This window comes from Peromyscus maniculatus, chromosome 18 (genome assembly GCF_049852395.1).
Source record: "Peromyscus maniculatus bairdii isolate BWxNUB_F1_BW_parent chromosome 18, HU_Pman_BW_mat_3.1, whole genome shotgun sequence".
In the NCBI taxonomy this organism is placed as follows: domain Eukaryota; kingdom Metazoa; phylum Chordata; class Mammalia; order Rodentia; family Cricetidae; genus Peromyscus; species Peromyscus maniculatus.
Genome location: NC_134869.1, coordinates 13,842,295 through 13,869,743, shown reverse-complemented (window position 1 = coordinate 13,869,743; position 27,449 = coordinate 13,842,295). Strand labels below are relative to the sequence as shown.

General features: G+C 43.2%; 1 protein-coding gene across 18 annotated transcripts in view; it reads left to right on the top strand.

The window, feature by feature from the left end:
- Mybpc1 (myosin binding protein C1) overlaps positions 1–27,449 on the top strand; it is an 85,499-nt gene that overhangs the window by 6,508 nt on the left and 51,542 nt on the right. For 8 of the 18 annotated variants that reach the window (XM_076554583.1, XM_042263124.2, XM_076554588.1 and 5 more), the window contains exons 2-6: positions 12,766–12,801; positions 15,765–15,806; positions 23,600–23,638; positions 24,361–24,396; positions 25,976–26,089. In XM_076554583.1, coding sequence (XP_076410698.1) covers positions 12,766–12,801; positions 15,765–15,806; positions 23,600–23,638; positions 24,361–24,396; positions 25,976–26,089 — 267 coding nt within the window. Of the gene's footprint in view, positions 1–12,765; positions 12,802–15,764; positions 15,807–23,599; positions 23,639–24,360; positions 24,397–25,399; positions 25,793–25,975; positions 26,090–27,449 lie in introns of those variants that run through there. The other 10 variants (XM_042263122.2, XM_076554581.1, XM_042263125.2 and 7 more) reach the window with 7 other exon arrangements.

Genomic DNA, 27,449 nt, shown 5'->3' with positions numbered 1-27,449 from the left:
GTGCGTGTTAGATAACCAATATCAGGGTGAAATTCCAGCAATAAGAAATTAGCCCTGCCTTATCATCACCTGATGCCCGTTCTTGACAGATAAGTCTGTTTTGTTTTGTTTTTCTGAAACCCTTTGGTTGGTTCAGGGTAATGCATCCTGGAGAAGCCCAATAATTTCCCAGGAAGACAGCTCCTGAATTGTGTGTTCTGAGTTCAGTAAATTGTGAAGAGTCCAGCTCTTATTCAAGAGCCATTTCCTCAAAATTGAGAACACAGTGATGAGCAAAGATCAGATTATGAAAAAGAACCAAGACTTTGACACTTCCCAGAGGCAGCAAATTGTTTCATAAACAGAGAGACTATGACCCCCTCCCTGTAGCATGAATCTTAAAGGTTCTTATTAATAAAATCAAACCCGAGGCCAGTTATTGGGGTCCATGCTGGTAGATCAGAGAGGCTGAACAAGCCACAGCTATCTCACCTTGCCAATTCCTCAGCTGGTCCTGTTTCCTCAGACTGGAGGCCTCTGAGTCCTCATCCCAATGGCTTTCAGCTGAATTGCTGCTCAAAAGCCTGAATGCTGAACCAGCCAAATGCTTAACCAGCCAAATGCTGCTAGTTTCTGGTCCTCACGCCTTATATATCTTTGTGCTTTCTACCACCACTCCTGGGATTAAAGGCTGGCTTTCTGGGATTAAAGGTGTGTGTCACCATGCTTGGCTATTTCCAATGTGGCCTTGAACTCACAGAGATCCAGAGGGATTTCTATCTCTGGAATGCTAGGATTAAAGGTGTGAGTGCCACCATTTTCTAGCCTTTGTATTTAGTGGCTGTCTGTTCTCTGACCCCAGATAAATTTATTAGAGTACACAATATTTTGGAGAACACAATACCACCACACCTCCCCATAGTTTTTTTTTTTTTTTTTTTTTTTTTTTTTTTAGCAGACAGCCTTCCTAAACCAAAGTGATGCTATTGTCTTGTCCCACCCAGGCTTGTTCCGGGTGAACAGGGTCAGCTTTAACCCACACAGACCGCATTTACACAGCCAGACAGATAGGTAGCAGGCCAGATTTCAGGGTGGTCCCACTCGCAGGACAGAGCTCTTAGAGTCTTCACATGTGCTTCCAGGGTGAGCTTTTCGATCTCATCTGGGCAGGTGTGAGTTGACTGTCTTGACAGAGAGCAGATGAGGCTCATTCTATCCACCCCATGCTTGTTTCTCTCTCTAAAATGAGTTCACAAGAAACAGACAGTAATCTGACTTTCACTCTGCCTTTCAAGTTTAAATCCACTCTGATAAGACTTTTGCCCTTCTCTGCTCCCCAAGAACCTCTGTGTGGGCCAGTGTGGCACACAGATGTAATATCTAGAGTTACAATGCATGTCAGGTATTAGGTCTTAGGGTTTGTCTTACTCACTTTTTGACTTGTGTTTGCCTATTTAGGCGAAACATTTTCTTTTTTCAAAATCATTCAGGTCATCTCCAGATAGTGTCAAATCTCTTCTTAAAACTCCCCAGGAATGCTCTGCTTATATCTTTGCCTTTTATAAAATGTCACATGGTGGTCGATGTTCTATTTATATCAAAAGTTCGCTTATTCATAGAATTGAACATTTTAGTTTATCGTGTTTGTAGTTGGATGTCTTTAAGATTGTCCTGTATTCAGCCTTTCTCTGTTTTCTTTTCTTTCCTTTTGTTTTTCTGAGACAGGGTTTTCTCTGTGTAGTTTTGGTGCCTTTCCTAGAGCTCACTCTGTAGACCAGGCTGGCCTCGAACTCACAGAGATCCGCTTGGCTCTGCCCTCCTGAGTGCTGGAATCAAAGGCATGTGCCACCACCACCTGGCTTATTCAGCCTTTCTTTATGCCTATTAAATAACATTCTCACTAAAACGTTACTGGATAATGTGCATGAACAGTCTAGATAGCTTAAATTCCTGCTGAACCATATACTGAGTTCCATATACTTTCTATGCCTTGATTCTCTTACGTCTAAACTGTGACTAAAATGATACCCGACTCACAAGGTATTTGTAAAAATGGAAACAAATCAGGTAAAGTGTTCAGAACATGACCCACCATACAGCAAGACTGCAAGCAGTGAGCCCAGAACTGTGCATGTGATCTCAGCTTTGTTTTTCCAACAGCCTAGGCTGTGACAATGTCTGTTCCCTCTTAACCTTTGTTAATATTTGTAACACATGACCAGAAAAGGTTGTCTTCTGTTTTGTTTTAGGTGGTTTTTGTTTGTTTGTTGGAAGCAGAGTCTTGCTATGTAGCTTTCGCTAGCCTGGTTCTTTCTGTGGAGCCCTGGACGGCCTTGAACTTGGCAGTCCTCTGGTCTCTGTCTCTTGAGAGCTGGGATTACAGGCAGGCAAAGCCACATAGTTTGAGAGCAGGAATCATTATGATGGCCATCGTTGTCACCCGGAGCATGCCCTCATTTTACTCAAAGTGAAACATCTTAGTTTTAACCCAATTCAAAAAAAGTGGGAACACAACAGAGACACTCCAGGGTCTCTGTTGTGTTCCCACTGAAATGGATGGTGTGAAGGGGTCTCCGGCTGACAGAAAGAAAAGTACACCAAGCTATTTCTTTATTGCTCTGTTGCAGGGGTATGACCTTCTCCACTTAGATGAAAATGTCACCTTGAGTAGCTGAGCCTATAACTGTCACCAACAGTTATGACTTGACTTGGGTTTGAGGGACTTTAGATTTCTCTACACAGAGCTGCCTTCAGGGGTCGGTCTTCCTGACTCTGAATTTTTCTCAGGTAATTGCATAAGGAGATGGTCTTGACTGCATGTGCATGTGATGGGTAACAACAAATCGAGTGCCACCATGTTTATTGTTCTGGAATCTTCTCTTTATGGCTCCGTCTGGCGTCAGGACTCTCTTTCCTCTATTTTTAAAAAGTCAACCAAAGTGAGCCCCAGCAGGCGCTTGGAAGAAGGTCTTGAAGAGGTTTTTAATCCCACAACATCTGACTACAAACGGGAGTCAATAAAACAGACCCCAGGGAAAGGCACAGTGGGGAACTTAGAGAGAAAAATATTGACAATGAAATCACCTGTGAAATAATCTCCTTTTGATGATTGCTAAAGTATTTCAATTCCTTCAAGTTGAGTCCGGCTTTACCCAATGGCTGTCCCTGTCTGGACCATTCTGACCTCCCTTTGATTGTCTTGGAAGCAAGAGATTAAAGAAGCAAGTTGTTGTACTGGGTGAAACATCTTCTACTTGTTGCTATGTAAAAATGCCTGCGTCTTCATCCTCTTTCAGTGTGGAACGGCACCATGAGCTAAAACATGAATAATTCAGACAAAAACACAAGCTAACCGAAGGTTTAAAAAAAATCCCTGTGGATTTAGGGAACTTCCATCAGGCTGAAGCGAGAGCCACTGAAATCTTCAGAATCCGTCCCTTAGGGTGCAGTCTTCAGCAACATGTGGCCACAGCAGACGAGTCCGGATGACGTGGGTTAAGTCACTTTAAAGAGTGGGGCTGTGCACAGTGCTAAGGGTAGGCTTTCTTCTAGACCCTGGGAATCTTGAGCGTTTCAACCAATAGTGGATAGAGACGTTTCTAAATGTGATATACCTGTACTTAAAAACAAATCTCTACAGTTTAAAAGTGAATCAGAGTGGGGGCTATGTGTGGTGGTGTGCGTCTGCAATCCAGAAGTACAGAGGTAGCAGCATGGGCCATCCTTAGACACCCAGCGGGTGTAAAGTCAGCCTGGGCTACATGAGATTCCATCTCAAAAACCAAAAAGAATAGACAAAGCATAGTGGATGTAATTTAGCGATGCTTTATATTACAGATATCGTGGAACATGGTATCCCAGGAATCCAAATTACTGGCTTTTTAAATCAACATCAAGTCATTAATAGCTTTCCTGCTGTTCTGTCCGTCACTGGATGAAACCCCTCCCTCTGATGTTATTCACGTGGGGTGATGGATCCAGCTGCAGAGGGTTAGTGCCACCTTGAGCACAGCCAGCATTTAATAAGGCGTTCACTTTCAAGCCACACGAACACAGGGTAGGCACCTAAAAGTGAGCACCCCCTTAAAGTTGCTCCTCTAAGCATCCGGCTTGCCTCCCCCGAGGCCCACATTCTGTGCTCACTCAAGACTTTGGTACAGCTCAGGGGTCGTAGGATGAAGGATGCTAGAGGATCACGATGCAAAGCGTTTTCCTCCCCAGAGGCCGTTGTAAATTTTCAGGTCAGCAGCTGTTATCTGGATGATTGAATTGCTAGGTAAATGAATGTTAGAGGAGGCAATATTGGGCAACATTACCCTTTTGTCTCTATCATTGTGCCCATAGAAAACCAAGTTACTACCCCCAAAATCAGTGTTCAGTTTTGTTCTTTTGAGACAGGGTCTCAATACATAGCATTGACTGTCCTAGAGCTTGCTATATAGACCAGACTGGCCTTGAACTCACAGAGATCAACCTGCCTCTGCCTCTTGAGTACTGGGATTAAAAGAATGTACCTCCATGTCTAGCTACATTTTTAAAAAAAGATTTATTTATTATTTTATGTATCTGAGTATTTTGTCTGCATGTGTATCTGAGGACCACAGGCATGCAGTACTAGAAGAGAGTGTCAGATTCCCTGGAACTGGAGTTACAGACAGTTGTGAGCCACCATGTGGGTGCTGGGAACTGAATCCCCAGGGCAGCTTCACAGTTTTATCAATCAAAGCTCCAAATGAAGTATATAGCATGAATTTATTCACATTAAAAAGACATCACCCAAAAAAAACAGATACATATTTCACAGATATTCAAATATATGCTTATTTATGCTTGTAGGACAGGACCTTGCTGTGTTGCCAAGGCTCAGGCGAAACTCCATCCTCAACCTCAGAAGTCGCTAGGGCTGCAGGCAAGCCGCTCTCAGTGATTGAGGACACTGGCCAGTTTTTGATTGTTATTTTTGAGTAAATTAAAAATCAAAAGATGTTTCAAGCATACAAATATATGCACACACATTCTATAAGCTGTCAGCACACTGATGTCATCACATGGGGTGTGTGTGTCCTTTGGAAAACTTCACTATTTACTTGTAAGAGACAATGGATGAAAAATGTAAATAATATCCTAAAATTACGGAAATAACTGTGATATTCTAGACTCTCTAGAAGAATCTTGGGGACTTAGGACTCCCAGCCTATACTCTGAGAACTATTTCCTATAAATCAAATGTTTGTTAATTTTTTGGTGACAGTAATAATATAGTCAATATTTCCCTAAATGGTAAGATGAATGTCTCCATGTAAACCATGCTTTATATTGAGGCTATTTCCAATATGATGAGGTTCCAAGTGGATCAACTATGTAGTGCCAGGGTCCACTGTCAACAAATGCTCATTGTCTTTTTAACAGAAAAAGACAGAGAAATTGCTATGTTCCCAGAAGTGACCTTATTATAGTAGGTTGGATAAAGTCAACATCATTGATGTTTACAGTATATAAAATAGTCACATTTTCTATTTTACACTCAGAATATTATCTCAAGAATAAGAAATACAGGCCAGCAGCGGCGCATCAGGTAAAAAAAAAAAAAAAAAAAAAGGTACTCGCTACCAAGCCTGAGGACCTGAATTTACTACCTGGGGCCCAAGTGGTGTAAGGGTAGACCCGACTCCTGCCTTCTGACCTCCACATGCACGCTTTGGTACATGTGCACACACACAACACACACAATATGTGTTTAAACAGTATAAACAATGATTAAGTCTGAACATGGGACCACTCTTGTAATCCCAGCACTCATGAGGGGGATATAGGAGGAATGCAAGACTAGCTTGGTCTACATAGTGAGACTCCATCACAAAAATAAACAAACGACACCATTTTGTCCTCAAAGTCATATTACCAAAGGCTGGCTTTAGAAGATTCATTTTTTAGAAGTTTCCTCAATAGAGGACAGAATGAAAGCCATAAAAGACATATAGCCACAGCAGCCATTGATAACAATTTTTTATGTGTTTTTCCTGCCTTCTCTGCACCCATGTAACATTCATGTGGTATAATTAATTATGTCCTCCATAATATACAAAATTAAATGAAATTATATCTAAGGCTCCACAGAATCCTTTTTTTTTTTTTTTTTCCTGAGACAGGGTTTCTCTGTGTAGCTTTGAGCCTTTCCTGGAACTCACTCTGTAGATCAAGCTGATCTCAAACTCGCAGAGATCCGCCTGCCTCTGCCTCCCCAGTGCTGGGATTAAAGGCGCGTGCCACCACCGCCCTGCCACAGAATACTTTTAATGATGATGTATTGTTTAAATATATAAAATATAAAATACAACAATGTAATAAGTTTTATTATGTAAAACTAGCACGACAGCTTATATGGAATTATCCCTAAAGGTCCACAGAATATTTTTTAATGATAATGTGTTGTTAAAATACATGACAATATAAAATACAATAATGTAATAGTTTTATTATGCAGAACTAGTATGATAGCTTTGTTAGAGGTAGTGAGCCTATGTCCACTTTAGTGGACAGACTCCTACATACAGAGAGTGTAATACCACCTAAGAGTTCAGACCCCCACCTCCCCAGTTACTAACCACAGAGCCCTTGGCATTGAAAGCGGAAACGGCTTCCACTGGAGAGACTCGCACCATTTATGGAGCCTCTGGTCCCCCGTGTTTCTTTAGCAGCTGAAGGCCACGTAGGAGGCTGTCTCATGGCTGCCACCGGTGCCCGTCAATTAGAATGCCTGGGCACAAGCTGCGCGGACATGCCATTGGCGGCATACCTGTGCTTTTTACAGTAGGTGCTCATAGGAAAAATCCACCATAAATAGATCAAGCATTTGAAAGCATTTCAGCATCGCAGAGGAAGGGAAAGGCCTGTTATGAATTCGAAAAGATCAAAGACCAGCCGCTCTGCTCTAGGAAGCCAGAAGCTGGCTTCATCGCTACTGCAGAATCCCCTCATTTTTGTGCTGTCCCCCCAGCTATTCCTTCCTCTTTTCCTCCTCCTCTTCCCCCTCCTTACCCCTTCTTCCTCCTTCTCTTTCTTTAGCAAAGTACACATCCCTGCTTTTCCACACCATCTTATTGGCACGTTTTCTGGTAAGGAATAAGTACAAAGAGAAGAGGCAAAAAGCTGCCTTTGTCCAGCTGGTCCACAAAGATCAGACTTGGTCTTTTGGCTTTTAAGTAGGTAGAAACTTAGTGGCATCTGGCTTAGTCAGTATCTATTCGCTTGTTTAAGATTTAGAGTTTAGCAAAAGACGTACACCTTGGCCATGACTACGCGGGGAACCAGGTATCAACATACCTGCCATGGCTGACTTGGGGGGGCACTTGCCTAGAAACTGGGGGGGCAGGTTCCTTGATTCTAGTTCCTTTCCAGCCTAGATTTTAAAGGGGGCAGATTCCTTAGAAAGGGAAGGGGTGCGCTGTCCCCGGAGAGCCAAAACCCCGGCCATGTTTGCTCTCCTGCCCTTGTTAAGAAATGCAAGGCCCGCGATGACAGTAAGATGAAATCTGAAAGATGGCTTTGGGCGGATGCCCGGGAGCCTCAGCCAGCAGGAGGGACAGCAATGGAAGACATAGTGTTCCCTGTGGGTAATGCAGCTGAAGAAAGCTGCCCACAGAGCACCAGGGGACAGTTCTTGATTTCTTGGCAGGGAGGAGAAGGGGCTTTTGTGCGGGTAGGAACTGCCTGCCAGTCGGCTATATTTACGGAGCACCTGCTGTGTGGAACTTGGAAAGGAAGAGAAGACGGGCCTTGTCCTCAAGAGGCTTGTGACCAAAGAGGGAAGAAAGGTCCCCTGCTACTGTAAATGTTTTAGCATTCACAACCATCTTCCAAACGGGGGAGGAACAGGTGACCTTTAGGGGTCTGAGCTGAGCCTTGGCGCTCAACATGTGGGCTGTGGACCTGCAGCCCCAGGCAGTGCCTACCAAGCCTGTTAGAAATGCACGATTCTGAACTTGGCACTGACCTCCAGTCAGAATCCATGGTGTGACAGGATCCTGGGCACATGGCAGTTTCTGAAGCTCTAGAGTCCATGGAGGCAGTGCGTCCTGAGTGTTGTTAGAACGGAGTAATGAGGGAAAACAAGGCCATACTCACAGACAAATCACTTGCCTGTGAGTTCCTTACATGCGTGGACCTCTCCTCTCTCGGCCACTTTTGTTAGCCTTTTGCTTCCGCCACATTCATAGTGGGGGCTCGGGCAAGTGATGGCTGATGGACGCCCCTGTCAGTGGGGTGTGAGGGACATTGCTGTTAGTGAATGACCGTCACAGGAACAGTCAATGAATTTGGGGTGCATGCAAATGATTTTAGCAGCAAGACAGCATGGCAGGGTCTCTCTGAGACAAAGACATGAGAGAGAGAGAGAGAGAGAGAGAGAGAGAGAGAGAGAGAGAGAGAGAGAGAGAACAGCATTATAGGTAATGTTAAAGGACACCCCGTGGGGGTGCTGAAACTTTGGAAATGATTGGTTTTCTGAGTCAAGGCTGCTTGGCTATCACCATTCCTGGTCACCTATTACCTCCAAGTTACATGAATTCTTTGTGCGAATGCCCTGGAAATGACGGGGAGATTTACCCCCCTTTACCCTTTCTGTTTCAGTACAGTTGATGACTGGCTGATGATTGACCTACTTACCTAACTCGTGAACTGCAATGCTAACCATGAGTTGTACTTAATTTAGTAGTAGTTCCCACTTTACAGTTAGGGTGGAGGGGACCAGCACATCTGTCCCATCCCTGGCTGCCTCCTCAGACCCCAGCCCAATTCCAAACACGTTCTAACAGTGGGAAGTCCACAGTCCTGAAAATTAGGCAAATCCTTAACAAGCGGCATATGCAGACATTTGTTTCTTGTTCAGGTGTGGCCAGGTAAAAATAATTAAGAAAAACCAGGAAGTGATGACGTATAACTCATTCCTTCCCGCCAACTTCCCTGAGAGGGAGGCTCTGTTGTTAGTTCCTCACGGGGAAACTGAGGCACGTTACTGCAGGTGGGACAGAGTAAGAGATTACGTGACCTTGACAGTGACCAATATGAGGGGACCGTGAGGTAATGATATTGGAAAGTCTGTCCATTCATTTCTTCAGCCTCCTGCAGAGCAACTGAGAACGGAAGTGCCAGCCGGCCCTGCTACAGAGCCTGGGCTCTCCCGTTAGCCTGATGGGAAAGAAGGTAGGGAGGCCCAACTTCCTTCTGTGTCCTGGAGGGAAGAAGGTACAGAGCCTAGCTTCTCTTCATGAACTGTGGGGCCTGTCCGGGTTTCAGTTCCCATGCCGGAAGTGGGTAATCGGTAATCGTGGACAGTAACTTGCTAGAGTTAAAAATGTCGATACAAGTTAGATCGAAACGTAACAGTGTCAGTAAGTTGTTGCTGTTTGGGGGGGGGGGGGCTACAAAGCAACTTTTTGTTCTTGAGACCTTTTTGTGTTCTTTAGAGGGCACACAACAAAGAACTTTTTGTGTTCTTTAGAGGGCACATTTCCTTTCCAAGCAGGCATACAACTTTCATTTCCACTTTATGCAAATGGCTTAGCATTAATGGCCTAAAGTGTTTCCACAGTTTGAACAGTCTGTCACAGCTGGCTGTTGGAACAGTGGCCTCCAGATTTGAGGCAGTTGAATTAAGGCTCTAAAATTTTCATTTTGTGTTTTATATTTCGGCCTGCTGCAAAGTGCATGGGTCCTTCAGACAGAATGGAGACGGACAATTTCTATTCAGGGCACGTCTCGAGCTTCAGCATCCAAGATGATTCTAATGAGTTGGGTTAGAATTCACCCAAGGCTCCACTTGGATTTGAAAGCACTCTAGCTGTCCCTGGGAAATGTGCCTTGTGCCGTGAGTGGTAATACATCCTTGGAGTCCCAGCACTTCGGAGGCTGAGGCAGAATGATTGCAATGTGTTCTAGACTGGCCTGGGCCACACAGAAAGTTTAAAGCTAGCCAGAGCTCCGTAGAAAGATCTTATCTCAGCAGCAAGGCTGAGGGCACACTAGCAGCCCGATTCAGCCTGAGTGCTTACGCACGACCATCCATAAAGCCTTTCTCCACTCTTTTGTGACTTAGTTTCCTGTGTGTTTATTGTGTTCTCAGCAATACATGGAGAAGCCAGGGAGCTCAAAAGCATCCCTATCAATATTTAATTGGGGAAGAAGGGAGATACAAGTATACCAACGGAGACTGTTAGAAAATAGCTAAACCACAGTTGATAAGTAGTATATTGTGATGTGGTCACAGAACTTCAGGGGAAGAAGGGAGAATAGAATGTCACAGCACAGAGGGCCTTGAGAGAAGCCACAAAGATGGACAAAGCCTATGCAAGTGAAACAGTGGAGGAGGGTAGACTGAGTCAGAGCCCACCTAGTTCTATCCCCATAGTCACAGAGGAAAGGCAGAAGGCCCACTGGGGAACAGAACAAGACAGTGACCTTCAGCAGACGGAAGGTCACAGGGTGGACGGAGAATACAGCTCCGGAATAGAATGGCTGCCATAGCACAGTAAGGGGAAGAGCAAGAAAATGCAAGCATGGCTTTGGATGCCACACTGGAGAGAGGAGCCCCATGCCAGTGGCTAGGAGGTCTTCTCAGATAGAATAATGGGATGGAACGCCGCCGCCGGAGTACAGTGGACAGCTGCCGCAACTCTGCAGGCGGGAAGGATCAGGAGACACACAGCGCTCTCTGTAGAAAGGGCCGGGAAGAGGTCCTTGGCCATAGTGCAGCCATGGCTCACACCAAAAGACAGTGTGTCAGAAAGACTGGCTTCTCACTCTGGTTCTCTGCTATTCACACACAGCGCTCTCTGTAGAAAGGGCCGGGAAGAGGTCCTTGGCCATAGTGCAGCCATGGCTCACACCAAAAGACAGTGTGTCAGAAAGACTGGCTTCTCACTCTGGTTCTCTGCTATTCATCCGTGTGCCTCAACAGCTCACCCAGAGCCAAGCTGTCCATACGAGATTTCCATTTCTCCACTCTGGTCTCTGAAAATAAAAAGGCTGAGGCTTTCATCTTCTACTGGACAGCGGCACTAATGATACTTTCCGAGACAAGGTGAAAGACATGAAAACCTTGTCAATGGCATCCAAAGGGACCTAAGCCTTTCCACTGTACCCGTGAATGACCTCACAGCCTGCCACATTATCTTCTGCTAGCACATAAGGCTATACACCTCTTCTCCTTTGATATCTATCTATCTATCTATCTATCTATCTATCTATCTATCTATCTATCTATCTATCATCTATCTATCTATCTATCTATCCATCCATCTATCCATTTCTCCATCCATCTATCTATCCATCCATCTATCTATCTATCCATTTATCTATCTATCTATCTATCTATCTATCTATCTATCTATCTATCTATCTATCATCTTCTCCCTCATTAATAAATAGTAAAATACTTACTGATCTCCAGAATATTTGAAAAATTAAATTAACAAATTGAAGTTTATAACAGGTACAAAATATGATGTTCTAAAAAAGACATTGTTGCACCCCACACCCCCGAATTGCTCATTTTCTGTTTTCTGTCATGGCATAATCCATTGGTTATTTTCTCAGCCCAGCCTGCCTATGCTAAAGCCCTGTGTATTCCCACAGCCAAGCCGCTGGGAGGCGTCCTAGACAAGGACAAAGCACCGTGGATCCCATTATCTGCCTAAAATACAACTTTCCTTTTCTCTGGGTTTTATTTAATGATCAAGGAGGAAATGCTTTCAAAGGAGATTGTCTTCATCAGCAGCCTCTTGCTGTTCTGGAATTAACACATCTGCTTCAGTCATGCAGAACCAATAGCACCCAGTTCTGGTGGCCAGGAATCCCTCCGGGACATCTTTATGCTCTTACATCCTGGGGTGCACCTGTGGCTGCTTGGAAATAGTGTGTTCTCTGACAGAAGGTGCTTTAGCAGACTTGCACAGCCACACTGCTCCGTACTACTGCATATGCAAAAGTCATGTGTAAAACCTCACACCCTGAGCTTCGGAACTCCTTGGTCAGTGTAGGCGCAGGTCCAGGCATGTACACTCAAAGAAACCCTCATGAGAAGGGGTTAGTTCTGTTTCCAGGGCTTTGCCTTGTGATGAAATGGGGAGCTACAGAACCAGAGGACTTTCAGAAAGTGTCCTCATGAGGAAGGACCACACTGCAGTCACCTTGGTGCCTTTCCTTTTGTCGCAAGGGCATCTCTTAAAGGGACCTCATTTAAAGCTCCACAGGCTGTGCTTGCCACTTGCTGGGTCCCCTTTCATCCTCACAGCAGCCCTCTGATATCAAATCAATGCCATGGCCATTTTTTTTCCAGAGCAGGGGCAACAAACTTAGCAATAGTAATTAAATACCTGTGCTGCACTTGGCTCAGATGAGGTTTTGTTTGTTTTTTACATTTTGAGACAGAATTTTGAATAGCCCTGGTTGTCCTGGAACTCAGTATGTAACCAAAGATGACACTGGACTCCCAATTCTCCTGTCTCTGCTCGGAAAATGCTGGCATTGGAGGTGTGCACCACCCCTCCCAGCCTTGGATGAGTACCTAAGTGGCGAGTATAGCCTGGATCCCCACCTCACCTGTGCCCTCTCCAGCGTCACATTATACCACCTCTAGCAGGCCGTTTAGGTCCTCAGCTCACGACACACACCTCGAGGCAGCGTGCCTTGGTCCTCGGTCAGCAAGTACAAAAAGATGGCCGACAGAGTGGAACAGCCCTTACCCTTGAGAAACGAGCCTAACACTTTCATTGTCCTTTTCATTTCTAGAAAATGAAGTGGCAGCCCCGGCTCCTCCCCCAGAAGGTAAGTAAAACCATCCACCCCCTCACGTGTTTGAGCAGCAAATTCTGAAGTCCATCCCAGCATGATCTGGCGTTCGCGGATGCTGTGAGCTTTAATCTATTCCCTACTGAGACACTGGATGATGACAGGTGTGAAAAGTTGATAACAAAAATAATACACAGTGTGTTAACCGAATTTGGAATAGCACTTCGTCTATGTATTGTGGGATTATTTCCAAGTCCTTCGGTTATGGACAAGTTGTTGCTGGGTCCATATTTTGTACTGGTGAAGGCAAAGGGTTTATGAAGCTTTCCCTGGTTTAGTAAAATCCAGAGTTTACATCTTTCTTGTGGCTGTGGAAAATGGATCTCGTCTCACCCCGAAGCTGGTTGGTTTATGTCACCATCAGGCACCTTCAGAAACTCTTTGGGAGGTTTTCTGATTGGTTTGGGACTGCTGAGGCACAATATCAGATCCAATTTTTTGAATTGTTAATATTCTTTGGCCTTCCAGATTGGGGAGGGGGGAACAAACCTAAAACTATCCAGCAAAATTCTTGGTGGGTACCCATACAGCCAGAAACACACGAAGTCTGATTTACATGTAAGAACAGAGCTGGAAGGATTATAAGCAAGCCCCAATGTGGACCTCAAGAATCATTTGTGTATCTGCTCCTGCCAAGACAAAGAAACTAAAATCATGCACATTGTCCCCAAAGCCCTCAACCCAGGCCAAAAAAAAAAAAAAAAGTAAACAAATAAACAAAATCTCTTTCCTGTCACCCTTCCTCCTGAAGGAGGCAACTGGTGAGTCACTCACTGGACACATACCACATGCACAACTCTAGATGTCACCCTAACCCTGGAGAAGGACAGTAGGCTCTCTTCCAAACTCTGGAAAGCTAAAACTCACACTGTACCAGACACAGCATGGACTTCTAAATAGAAAACAGTTTCCTGTATTGTTGGTTTGTAGTCACGTTGTAAATACGACACAGCCTGCAGAACAATGAAACAAAACTCAGCTTCTCTACACTGACATGCTCACAATGTTGCGATAAGGCCCCAGGGCACTACGCAATTATGTGCTGGTTACCTGAGTTGGCAATATGGTGCCGAGGTGCGGAGCCACGGGGTGGGAGGCCATTGCTCACTGGTTCTTCCCAAGTTCAAGTAAAATGGAATACGATTTCAATTTCTGGCTCTCTTCCCTTCTGTTTTTGCTAGAAATTTATGAGAGAATCCTGCACCTTTTCGGTCATGGAGATTGTTGTTGTTGTTGTTGTTGTTGTTGTTGTTGTTTTGTTTTTCAGAGGGCAGTTTGGGGATTCAGGCTGCTCACAGAGCCTTTGTCTAGGTAGGAATCACTGAAAACCTGAAATAGTAAGGAATACCGCTGAATTTCCAAATTAAAAAAAAAAAGCAGGCTTGATGCCCTATGAGGTCAAGTGGGTAAGCCCGGATCTAGTGTTTTGCAGATGTCTATCTCGAAGCCATTGGAGATGTGTGACATTCTTCTTAGGATCATCCTCTTCCTTGCTGTGTTTTCTTCTTGTACGTAAAGCTTATCTGGCCACCACTGAGCACACTGAGAACCCAGACGAGCCTTTCCCTTCTGCCTGCAGGTCAGATGCTATGCTAGGCTGCTATAAACGATGTTTTCTTTATTCTGCCATTTTTCATCTTTCTTATACAATATTGAGTTACTATGGCTAAAATGCCTCCTCTCAAACTTTGCTAAAATAGTCCTTAGTTAGCCAAGCTCTGGCTTGCTAGTTATAGAAAGAAACAGACAGACAGAAAGAAAAACAAAAGATAGAGGGCAGAACTCATGTTGAAACAGTATTTAATTTTTTTTCTTGTTTGTCTGAAACAGGGTCTAATGTATCTCAGGCTGGTCTTGAACTCGTGATCAATTTGCTTTCATAGGATTACAGTGTGTGCCGCCACACCCAGTTATGGATGAAATGGTTATGTTATGTTTTAAGATGCGTTTGTGTGGGGGTATCTATGTGAATGTACATGCACATGGATCTAGGTGCAGGTGCAGCAGAGGCCAGAAGGGGGATGGAGTTACAGGCAATGTCAACCACCTGACCTGACTGTTGGGATCCAAGCTTAGGTCTTTGTGTTTGAACAGCAAGTTCTCTTAACTGCTGAGCCATTCCCTCCTCCCCCAGCCCCAACAGTTATTACCTTGTACAAACTATCTTCTCATCTCTAATAGATCCCGAACAGAAAGAAACAGAAGGTAGATGACATCGACTGATAAAAATCTGATCCCACTCTGCTCATAACACTTTAATTGCTACCCAAGCCAATGCAGAAGATCCATGTGCTCACATGAGCATTTTCAGACTACACACACCTCACAATCTTTGTATACCTCCTTATAACAGTCAGAAGCTAAGCCATTGGGACCCTTTACATGGGTCAAAGTTCCTTAAAATGTCCCTGGCTGAACTCTAAAGTGACCCTCATAGTATACTTAGTTCTACTATAGTATGTAATACCACATGGTGGAGTTAAGTGTATATATGAGCATATATTTTGTTTTTGGTGAAAGAGTTTGTTTTATTGAGACAGGGTCTCTCTGTGTAGTCCTGGCTGTCTTGAAGCTTGGTTGGTATATAGAACAGGCTGTCCTTGAACTCCCAGACACCCTCTGCCTCTACCTCCTGAGTGCTGGGATTAAAAGAGTATGCCACCATACCCGGCCCTGGGTTAAATGTATTTTAACAAAATGTGTATTGCATGTTTTTATATATATACTTTTAAAATGATCACATTTATTAACTGCTTTGATTAAAGGTTAAAGTGACTCTAAACTGTAATCCCCAAATTCCCGATTAATATGCAGCATCGTGAGTATGTAGCATCATTAACATCATCGTTTACTTTCCTCCCTCTCCCACTACTCACTGCTCATCACCCCATAAAGTGCTGTCAGACACTTTTAAAAACATGCTTGTACTTTCCACACAGAACCAAATAAAGAGAAAGAGGCGGGAACCGCTCCAGCAAAAGGTGAGTTGGAGGGAGGGGGAGTGAGACAGACTTCAACCACGTCAGAACAGGAAGGCCCGCCCCCCATCCCCACCCCTCCCGTAGGTGGTCATGTGACCTGTGACATGTCTCTGCCTTAGCTTTCATCTGTGTGGTTTCTAGTTCCCCATTTGCATCCTTATCTGCAAGACCCAATCAGCCAAATTACAAGTGCTTTGGTGTGAGAGCCACACACCTTCCGAACAAAGGAAAATCCTTACAAAAAAAAAAAAAAAACACGTCACCAGCACTCAGTAAGAAGTGTTTGAGTCCCACTGAGCATGCTCAGGAAAGCTGTTTGATCCTGGTTGGCTTTGGTTGGGAAAAAATCAGCTGATTTATCCAGATGTCTCAAAAATTTGCCAGTTTTTGAGCCATTATGCGAACTACTTCGTCAGGTCTCACTTGCGATTGTGAAGAGTAGCCCCTTCTGGTACAACATTGAGTCCTGTAGATACACTGATGTGTAGACACTGACATTACACATTAAGCAGACCTCATGCAGCGGCTTACAGAATTGGAAACCCACTGATGTAATAGTGACCTATGTTTTGCCCTTTGTGGAAGTAGTACAGTTTTGGAAAAGAGATAATCAATGTCATGCATTTCTGTGTGTCTCCATGGCTGAAGTCATTGTCATCACTGGTCATCTCTTTTAGGCTAAGGAGTAAGGGCCTTAGCCTAAAAGAGAAAAGTTTTCATAAAAGCTGATGGACAGTTTTGCCTTACATGTTTGCATTATCATTTTTACACTGACCTTTATTTGAATAATGAATAATATAGTTTAAATTTCAGGGTAATCATTTTCTGATTACAAGAAGAAGATTCTTTTCTTTCCTGGACACAGCTCAAAGTATGCTAACTATTTGTTCTTTGTATGTCATATATCATTTCCTTATTCCTCTGCTGCTGTCTCCTATACATTAGGAAAATCTTTCTTTCTTTCTTTCTCTCTTTCTTTCTTTCTTTCTTTCTTTCTTTCTTTCTTTCTTTCTTTCTTTCTTTCTTTCTTTCTTCCTTTCTTCCTTTCTTCCTTTCTTCCTTCCTTTCTTTCTTTCCTTCAGTATACTGAATTTCCTTCAGCTAACTTGGACTTACTCTCTTGTAAATGAATGCACAGTGTTAGCACATTGCACTTTGTCCTGACCTTCAGGAGTGCCCACGGACAGTACCACAGATGCTAATCCTGGCTACGTGGCCGTAGTTCAAGGCTATTTTCTTACAGAATGCAGACAGTGCAAACTCCTAGAAATCTTTCCATGATACGGATTCAAGGAGGTTTGAACATCCTGGCTGAAGGGACTGTAACATTATTCTCAACAAGACCGGTGGAGTATACCTCTGCTTCCAAGTTTGGGAAGGTGCTTGAGCTGACCTGTGGGGATGAACCAAGAGGACAGGTGATGTAATCCTAGAAGGCAGGCTGTCAGGCTTTAGACAAAGCCTGGGCTCGACCCTCGGTCTGCAAAGGTCATCATACTCTATTTATATGCTTCAGTAAGTTTTCTAAAAACTAAAAGCAACTAGTTCCCAATACTTTCTTATAGAAATCAAGTGTGATGAGATGATAAGGCCAGATGATGGAATCTTCTAAAATTAGTAGCTTTTTTTTTTTTTTTTTTTTCCTTTTCCATTTGTACACATGACTACTTACAGTCACATGCCTGGGTTCATAAACTGCCTTCTTTTTTTTTTTTTTTTTTTTTTTAAAGAGTCACTCTTCAGCCAGGAGGTGGTGGTGGTGGTGGTGGTGGTGGTGGTGGTGCCGCCGGTGCCCGCCTTTAATCCCAGCACCCAGGAGGCAAAGGCAGATAGATCTCTGTGAGTTCGAGGCCAGCCTGGTCTACAGAGCGAGATCCAGGACAGGCACCAAAACTACACAGAGAAACCCTGTCTTGAAAAACAAAAACAAAACAAAAAAAACAACAACAAAAAAGAGTCACTCTTCATACTTGGCAAGCAAGATGATTCAGTATAAAAAGTGATATCCCTAAATAAGGAAGCTGGGCAATTGGTTTTCTATCTATGTAGTCCTCTTCAACAACCATCCATTTTCACCCAGGACAGGTAGATTTCAGAGAAAATAGTTAAACAAAAGGGCACAGTAAGAAAGGAGGCACCTGTGGGATAAATGGTTATTGATGACTGCCACGCCTTTCTCCAGGACTAACCAGAATGTCTTCCTCGGCTCATTCCCTCCTGCTCTGTCTTTTTAACTTTTTTTAAAAACTACCCAACTCTTTCAGTGCTTTGACAGCTTACCCTGACCATCTGGCTCGTTTCTACCGTCCTTCTTCCTCCTGATTTTTCTTGGACCTATTTCCTCGGTCATGTCTGGTCCTTCCCCACTTAGTCACGCATCAGTGGTTGACTCTTTTGCCTGTCGCTGGTCAGGCACGGTGTCTTAACACCTCGTTGGCCTCCTCATCTCGTTCCCTCCAGCGTCTGGCACAGAACCTCCCATGACAATCTCCCAATAAATGCTTGTGGACTGAGTCACCAATTGGATTTCCATGCTGTCTTGCCTGTTGGCCGTGCCAACAATGGTGGTCTGGAGAGTTTTATTCCTATAGTCTTCTCATTTGCTGGGCAAGAGACAAACTCATAGTCAGTGAGTAGTGTAGAACAACTTGCCCCAAGCCTCTAAACGTGATCAGGCCTGGGAATCAGTTCTGAACGTATCCTGGCATCTTTTATTACTATGCACTCCAGTCCTCTGTTCAGTTAAATATATTCAATAAATAAGTTCTAAGGCTATTATATTAACAACATTCCGCTGTGCTGAAGAGATGGCTCAATGGTTAAAAGCCCTGACCAGGACCCATGTTAGACCTCTAGCACTCAGAGTAGACTCAGATTAGACTCCTAGCACTCAGGTTAGATTCAGATTAGACTCCTAGTACTCAGGTTAGACTCAGGTTAGACTCCTAACACTCAGGTTAGACTCCTAGCTCAGGTTAGACTCCTAGCACTCAGGTTAGACTCAGTTTAGACTCCTAGCACTCAGGTTAGACTCAGGTTAGACTCCTAGCACTCAGGTTAGACTCCTAGCGCTCAGGTTAGACTCAGGTTAGACTTCTAACACTCAGGTTAGACTCAGGTTAGACTTCTAGCTCAGGTTAGACTCCTAGCACTCATAACCATGTGTAATTGCTGACCTCTTTTGGTCTCCACAGGCACCGCCCACACATGGTTCAGGCATAACATCCATAAAGATAAAATTAAAAACAAAGAAAAACGTTTTTAAAAAATATTTTTAACTGAATTTACTCTGAGATGACCTAGAAATTTTCTGGAAAAAACCTCATTTTTGTAAGCAAAGAGAATTATTTGGTTCAGGTATTGACCTTGTAATTAGGGTGTTAGTCTGCCAACTTCTTCAAACAGATTAGGAGCTTCTGAGTCATTCATGGTAACGTGCACACCTATGACCCTAGCACTTGAGGAGTTGAGGTAGAAAGATTGAGCCAGGGCTACAAAGTAAGACCCTATCTCAAAAGAAAATTCTTTTTTAGTATCCTACTAGTTGTGTGTGTGTGTGTTTACATATATATGACAGACTTAGTTAAAAGAATTACTGTGCTTTTTGTTTTTCTTCCAGAAAAGCAATTGCTTTTTGTAGTTGCTGCAAGGAAAATAAAGACTTACTTGCTTTTCTCAGGGATTAGCATCACCACATAAACTGTCCCCAGTGAAACCCATGTTGATCAAGTATCTCACATAACCTAAGATGGAGTCTCCTCCTCCTGATCCGAGTGTGCCTGGCAGATGAGGAAGTAAATCGGCTGACATTCTAACCTGTGCTTTAAAGGAATGATCCAATTCCTTTAAAGAATCATTAATTCATTTTCTTCATTTAGGTTCCTTTGTACCCGCAGTAATGGTAGCCTGGTGGTTTTTACTCATGTGCTTAAATGTGTTTGAGCAACTTACCTTTAGGCGTCAATCAATCACCTGATGACACACCTCTTATACACTTTTCTTTTGCTATGTATTCTAATGTTATTGCTTTACATTAATAAACTTTGTCAAAATTCACATCATTGTATTTTTCAGTTCTGAGACAGCCATTAGAAGATGTAACATTGATTTAATAGGTTTGGAGGACAGAAAGAAACTCATTATTAAATAGACGTATTTATAATAAAATGAATATTGTTTTTTGTAAACATCAAAATGGGAAGGCATATGTCATTTTAAAAAGTGTAAGTTAATAAAATGGCTCAAAAATGATGAATTAATATTAGCTGTGTTGCTGTTTTCCAATATTTTGTTGTTGCTGTTTTGATTTTAGTAATGTATAATAATATTTTCTACATATGATTGCCCTGCTTGTGATATTCATTAATTTGCCTAAATCAGGTGAGATACTATATCAGTATTTAACCGGTGTTTGTTATGAACCACGTATATTTCATATGCTTTTAGTCTTCATTCTAAAGCCTCAACATTTGTCTGAGGTTTACATTACTTAAATTATTATTTTTCACATTAACAGGGAATTTAAAATCAGCTATGGGAAAGCCAAGCACAGTGGCACTCATCTTTAATCCCTGCACTTGGGAGGCAGAGGCAGGTGGATCCCTTTGAGTTCAAAGCCAGCCAGGTAGAAAGAATTGCATACCCAACAGAGCCTGGAAGGCAGCAAACACATGCTATGGGTTCTGTGGTGGTTCTGACCATGCAGCAGGGCTCACACACAACCCAGAGGACTCACGCACCCCACTGAAACGGGAGGCAGCAAGCATGGCTGCCTTCTCGCGATGCTCTGACTTCTTCCCTGGAAACTTCAGGGTTTTTTTTTTTGTTTTGATTTGTTTTTTGTTTTTCCCTTTTATTTTATTTTACAATACCATTCAGTTCTACATATCAGCAACGGGTTCCCCTGTTCTCCCCCCTCCCACCCCCTCCCCTTACCCCCAGCCTACCCCCCATTCCCACCTCCTCCAGGACAAATCCTCCCCCGAGGACTGCGATCAACCTGGGAGACTCAGTCCAGGCAGGTCCAGTCCCCTCCTCCCAGACTTAGCCAAGTGTCCCTGCATAAGCCCCAGGTTTCAAACAGCCAACTCATGCAATGAGCACAGGACTCGGTCCCACTGCCGAGATGCCTCCCAAACTGATCAAGCCAATCAACTGTCTCACCTATTCAGAGGGCCTGATCCAGCTGGGGGCCCCTCAGTCTTTGGTTCATAGTTCATGTGAAACTTTTTTCAGCATTGATTTTCATGGTTCTATGACGGCCATTTTCCCATGACCTAGGGATAAGCAAGGTCTGCTGGGGTTTTTTTTGTTTGTTTGTTTGTTTTTTGGTTGTTTTTTTTTTTAATCTAAGTTGTTTTATTACCAGTAAAGACTTGGGTGTCAGATATTGGAATGAAAACCTGATAGATCAAAGAAGGGGCAGAGGAGTGACCAGCTGACCTTTTTTTTTAACCAGAGCCCCAGCAGGAGCATCTTTCCACCTGTCCCAGACCAAAAAAGACCGTGAATCTCTAAGTACCTCCCTACTCTTACCTCTGCGTCTCTCTATCCATATTCCTGGCTCCTCCGTCCTCTCTATGGCTAATTCCTGTCCATTAGTCACTGGCTCCGCCCCCTGATCCAAGGTTAATTTTATTAACAACGTCTGAGAGTTTCAAAGTGTGCTCAAATATCCCACAACAGTTAAACAAATTTAACAGCTTTGTTAAATTGCCCTTCTGTGTAGCTAGGGGACATAGCCCGCTGCCTGCAGACTCTGTCTTCGAATATGTTGTATTCTAGTAAGCCCAAATGGAAATGTTAGAATTTTCATCAGCAAAGTCACTTTGAAGTAGAGAAAGGGGCAGTGTGACTTCCATACTTTACTGGTTTTTTTTTTTTTTTTTTTTTTTTTTGTCTTTTTTATTTTTGAGATTCTATCTTTCATTAAAAAGGTGTTAAATGTCACAGAGCCTAAAAGGTTTCCTCCCTGGCAACAGAATCTGCCTTTAATGGTAGATAAGAAAAAATTAAACTTTTCTTCTTCACTCAATCCAATTGAATTCAACCAGACCAGGGTTGGAGAGCTTAAGATTTTCAACATCCAAGGAAGACTAGTAATCCCAGCTCTTAGGAGGCAGAGGCAGGAGGACTTCAAGTTTGAGGCTCATGAGTTCCAGGCTAGCTTTCTCCTTACATTTCAGAAGTACCTGTAAATGTACAATTTTGGGGATGTCAATGAGTATCCCAGGAGAAGAGAATTCCAAAGGGAAATGAATTTAAGAAGTGTATCACCTCAAGTCCATTCCTGGTGTGGCTGACACCAACGGTGTTGACATGTGTGCCAGTAAAATATGTACAAACATATTTTAAAATAATATAAAATATAAACATTTAGCTTAATCCTACCATTTTTTTTCCCAGAGCTGAGGACCAAACCCAGGACCTTGCACTTGCTAGGCAAGTGCTCTACCACTGAGCTAAATCCCCAACCCCTTGGTTATAGGTTTTTCTAAGATCTTTTATTTTTTTATTTTATGGATGAATGCTCTAATTGCCTGTATTCATTTACGCCAGAGGAGGGCATCAGATCCCCCTAAAGATGGCTGTGAGCCACCATGTGGTTGCTGGGAATTGAACTCAGGACCTCTGAAAGAGCAGCCTGTGCTTTTAACTGCTGAGCCTTCTCTCCAGCCTCAATCCTACCATTTCCAACCTTCTTGGATCACTAAAAATTTCCACTTAACAATTTGAATTTTCATAACCTGGTGAATCTCTTCTGGAGTTTTGAAATACCAACATTGGAGGGAGGGTCCCTTATGCTCTGTTATAATATTTTGTTTGAAGAAGCGATAAGATACCTCCCTGGTTGAAAATAATGTCAAGTCACTAAACTAGTATTTGTTGTAAATATTCAAATGCATCATACAAAAGCCTACCTTCTCCATAATTTTTAAGCTACTTTTAGAAAACATTTTATGCATATGGATCTTCTGTATTATATGTATGAGGTCATGGGAGGTCCTATTTTCATAAGTGTAAAAATGTGTATTATTTATTCAAGCCTTAGCCTGCATGCTTTGGAAAGGAAGGGTCAGTGTTTCCAATGCTACCAACTGCCTCTTTAAGCATGTAAAGCATGCATATTGGTACACAGGTGTCTCAGGAAGGGGCTATTCAGTGTCTCTGAGAATAAGATTGCACAACATATTTTGGAATTCATAAATTTGAATGAGTAAATTTTCAATTATGTAGCACTGGAAATACCAGTCCAATCTTGGGGAAATGCCTGTAAAGTTCTGAAGATGATTATGGCTAAACTTCATAAAATGGATTAATTTATATTTATTAATTTGAGTTTTGGCTTCTTAAGTACAGAAGGGAAAGTCTGGGGTTTGCTGGGTGGAAACAAGTTCTTAAACAGTCTCCAGCAGCTTGTGTGCCAGTGTCTAAATGAATATGATATGTGAATAACACTTGACCTTGGTTTCAGCTAGGAATAAAAACTTGGAAACCCCCTCCATCATTTTCCCACTGACTTACAAGGAAACTCTGGCATAGCTCCATTTCTTAATCTATGTCTTCATTGGAATTATCCAGCGCTCATACCCTTTTTTTTTTTTTTTTTGTATTCTCCTTCTGGGTTTTTGTCTGTGCGCTTAAAGTTTACCCGCAGGTGCATGGTCTCCTGCGGCTCCCTCGACAGTTGCAAATACTGCGTAGTCTCTCTCTTCTCTTCCAGATCCTCTTCCTCAGGTTACTTGGATGAAGTTCTTTCTTCCTTGACTTTTTCCTCCTGTTTCTTGTTTCAGAGGAAGATGAGGCCTCTCCGCCGAGTGCCCTGCCTCCAGGTTAGGACGACTCCCTGGCCCAACTGTTAACTCATTAGTTCATTGTCCCCCTGAAGAGTTGTCCTGCTGCTGTAGAATAATTGTCCCGCTGCAGAGCTGGGGAAGCGAGAGGGGAATTATTGGCACTAATGATGATTTCAAAGAGAAACTTCAGAAAAGGAAGATTTCCTAGCCAGGTGTGGTGGTACACACCCATAATCCCAATACTGGGAAGGCTGAAGCAGGAAGAATCTCAAGTCCAAGCTAGCTTGGGCTACAGAATAAGTTTCAAGGTCAGCCTGAGTTACGTGGTGAGACATCTGGAAGAAAGAAAGAAAGAAAGAAAGAAAGAAAGAAAGAAAGAAAGAAAGAAAGAAAGAAAGAAAGAAAGAAAGAAAGAAAGAAAGAAAGAAAGAAAGAAAAAGAGGGAGAAAGAAGATAGATCTTGAACATGAATGAGTTTAGAGATGAAAATGTTTGTCTTCCATTTTCATCTACATATCCAGCTCCCCCGACCCTTATTTGTATGTTTAAATTGTATTTTTGTTCTTAAAGAAGACAGACTTGTAACAGAGTCCTTCATAGATGGGATGCTACTGATTTTCCACTCAAGTCAACTTGTAGTTTTCTTCCTCCATAGCAAAAAGAGATAGGGTTTAGGGGTACCCTGAGAAGGTGGTAGTCACCCCACTTCCCTCCTTCATACACTCTCCTGCATCCTCCAAATCAAACTTTCCTTTCAGGTTTGGGTAGTCGGGCCCTGGAGAGAAAAGATTCAGGTGAGCAAATGCATCCAGAGAGGCATCCAGACCTTACCCACGCACTAATGACTGTTTCCTGAAGCCCTATTCATCCTAATCCTCGTTTTATTCAGTTTGTAGTTTTACAGCAAACGTTTGCTACATTTCCCAGTACAAGAAAACTAATGCATTGAGAAACAATTAATTTTGCATGATACAAATACACACTTTTAAGAATCCAGCCACATAGGCCACAGACTTTCTTGTTATATCATAATATCATTTTTTTTTTTTAGCATTTAGCAAATAAACAGAGATCAGTCTCCACTCCTGGGATGTGTCAAGGTTATAGTTCACATCTGTGTCTAATTGTAAATATAATTGCTAGAAACATTTTCAAACACCCGTCAGCTGGATCTACAATTCTGAAGTTGCTTGATTCACTCATTCAACGACTTTGTGCTGTGAGCCTAACCTGGTCCCATCACTGGCTGCTTAAGGGCCAGTCAGTGGCATAGGCACCTCGGGTGTGGAAGTGAACAAAACAGTAAAAATTCTTGCTCTCCTACCCTTTACACAAGTGATCACCACTCACTATCATCATTAACATCACGGACACAACACGCACCTCTCACATTAACTTGGGACTTAAGAATGCGTATTCAAGCGACTACTTGACTTAGCTTCATGGGGGGGGGGTAGAATTCTTAGCACTGAGCATGACTGACACTTGAAAACTAAAATGATTAAATGTGCACTTTCCTCCTTTTCATGAAACATTAACAGGCAGAGTTGTTGAACCATGCATTTCCCCCCCAGTTATCAAGTGCAGACAGCCGAACTCTGCACTTGGCTCAGAGAGGGTTCGACTCCGGATCCCCCTCCTGCCCTCCCCTCCCCTCCCATGCTGGGGTGGACTGCTGATCAGTGTTAACCCTGCATCTCCGTTCAGACTAGGAAATACAAAAGAAGCTTCCTTTTCAGCTTGTCTCTCTTTATGGGAAAGCTTCGGCCAGTCTTCTCTGCTGTTTTTGTTTGTTTGTTTTCTTCTTTGCAGGGCAGTCCTACTGTTCTTTAAATTTGTACCTGCAGGTCATGACCCTGTTACTGACCTCTATGTAGAATTTTTCCACTGAGCACAGGAAGGAACCTAAAAGTACAAAGCCAGGCTTGGCTCTCTGACCCACACCGGGCAGTTTACCTTCAAAGTGGCCTGTCTTTTAGTTTCTCCAGATTCTGTTGTATGGATTCGGCCTTAGAGTCAGTCATCTGGAAAGACCCCGAGATTGCTGTGTGAATCTCTCTCACTGCCACTGTGTAGATCATGAGGAACAGGCAGAAGAACACCAAAGACAGTTAACAATTCACCCGACCAGCTTTACTGTTCCAGGAATTAGAAAATGTCCCTTGGTCTGTGCATGGAAGAGCTATCCCTGTAAGGATGGAGATCGGTCCCTCCCTTCTGGTGGTTGGTGGGGGGCGAGGGAATGCTGTCGTTTTGATCTAGGTTTATTAAGCAAGAACAAGAGTCAGTGTGGAAGAGAAGATCAAACACAGGTAAGCCAGCCTGAGGAGAACCTGGCCCTGAGATGACCCGTGTCTCCCTTTCCGCTTCCAGAATGGTCTCTTGGGGAGTCACCGGCTGGCGGAGAGGAACAGGACAAACAGAATGCCAACTCTCAGCTGTCCACCCTGTTTGTTGAAAAACCTCAAACAGGATCAGTGAAAGTTGGTGAGTACTGGCCCAGAATCCTTCCCCTTTGCACATACCACAAAATATATATATATATATTTTTTTTTGGTTTTTCGAGACGGAGTTTCTCTGTGTAGCTTTGCGCCTTTCCTGGAACTTACATTGGAGACCAGGCTGACCTTGAACTCACAGAGATATGTCTGCCTCTGCCTCCCAAGTGCTGGCATTAAAGGCGTGTGCCACCACCGCCCGGCAATAAATCATTTTTAAAATGAGGTTTTCAGTAACTATGAGAACATCCGTCACATCCATGCATTCAGATACCCATAGGAGATCTTGTACGCCATTACTCCACTACCTCATTCCCTAATCCTAATCTTTGTTTCTATGGATTTACCCACCCTGCTTATTTTATACAGATGGAATAATTATGGAACATGCGGTCCGTTGCGTTTGGATTCCTCTAATCAACATAACGTGTTTGGGGTCCACTCCCGTTGTTGTTTCAGTATTCCTTTTTATGACCGAGCAATAGTATATTGTGCATGAACACTATATCATGCAAAATATCACTATATCATCCAAAAGATGGATGGTAGTTATTTGGGTAGTTGTTAGCACATAGGGAGTCCAATGTCTGACCCCGAGAGCCAATATGATTGGGTTTAAAATGTTGGTTCTGCTTCTTGCTAGTAGGACAGACCATTTAGCCTCATTCCACCTCAATTTCTTCTTGTGTAAAATGAGAATAAAGAATGAGGCCTGCCTGTGAAGTACTCTGAAGCAGCTCTGAAGACTGGAGTCTGCTGTCACAATGACAGCACTTGCCCCCCAGCAGGTGCTTAGGATGCCCACAAGTCTGTTCAAGTGCTAGATAAACTATGTAATGTGTCTCGAGGACAGCTGGTCAGACAGATGTTGCAGATTTGGAAATAATTATTCAAAAATATTCATTACATGCTACCTGGTTGTGCTGGGTACAGTATACCATATGAACCCACATGAATTATAGTCTAAAAATAGGAACAGACAAGAGAAGTTAACCAGTTAACCACAAAAGCTACATGCCAGGAAGGAAATAAACAGAAAGCCGAGATAGAGAAGAACTTAGGACCTCCTGAGTTTTAATTTAGCAAATTCTTATGATCATAATCAGACTTGAGTATTGACCAGATATCATGCAAATGAGCACATAACTAACTATATCTCAGACTTTCTTCTTTCAGGCCTAGCGTACAAGTAGAAATGTTGGCTCCTTGTATGTTCTTGTAAGGCCCTGAGACACTCGGCTAGTGGCCAGACTGTTTCTAATGTCCCCAGAGCCTGATCAGCAACTACACAGTCTCTTCAAATCACCCCAAAGAGACTGGTTTAACTTACTCCCAGCCCTGTCATTACA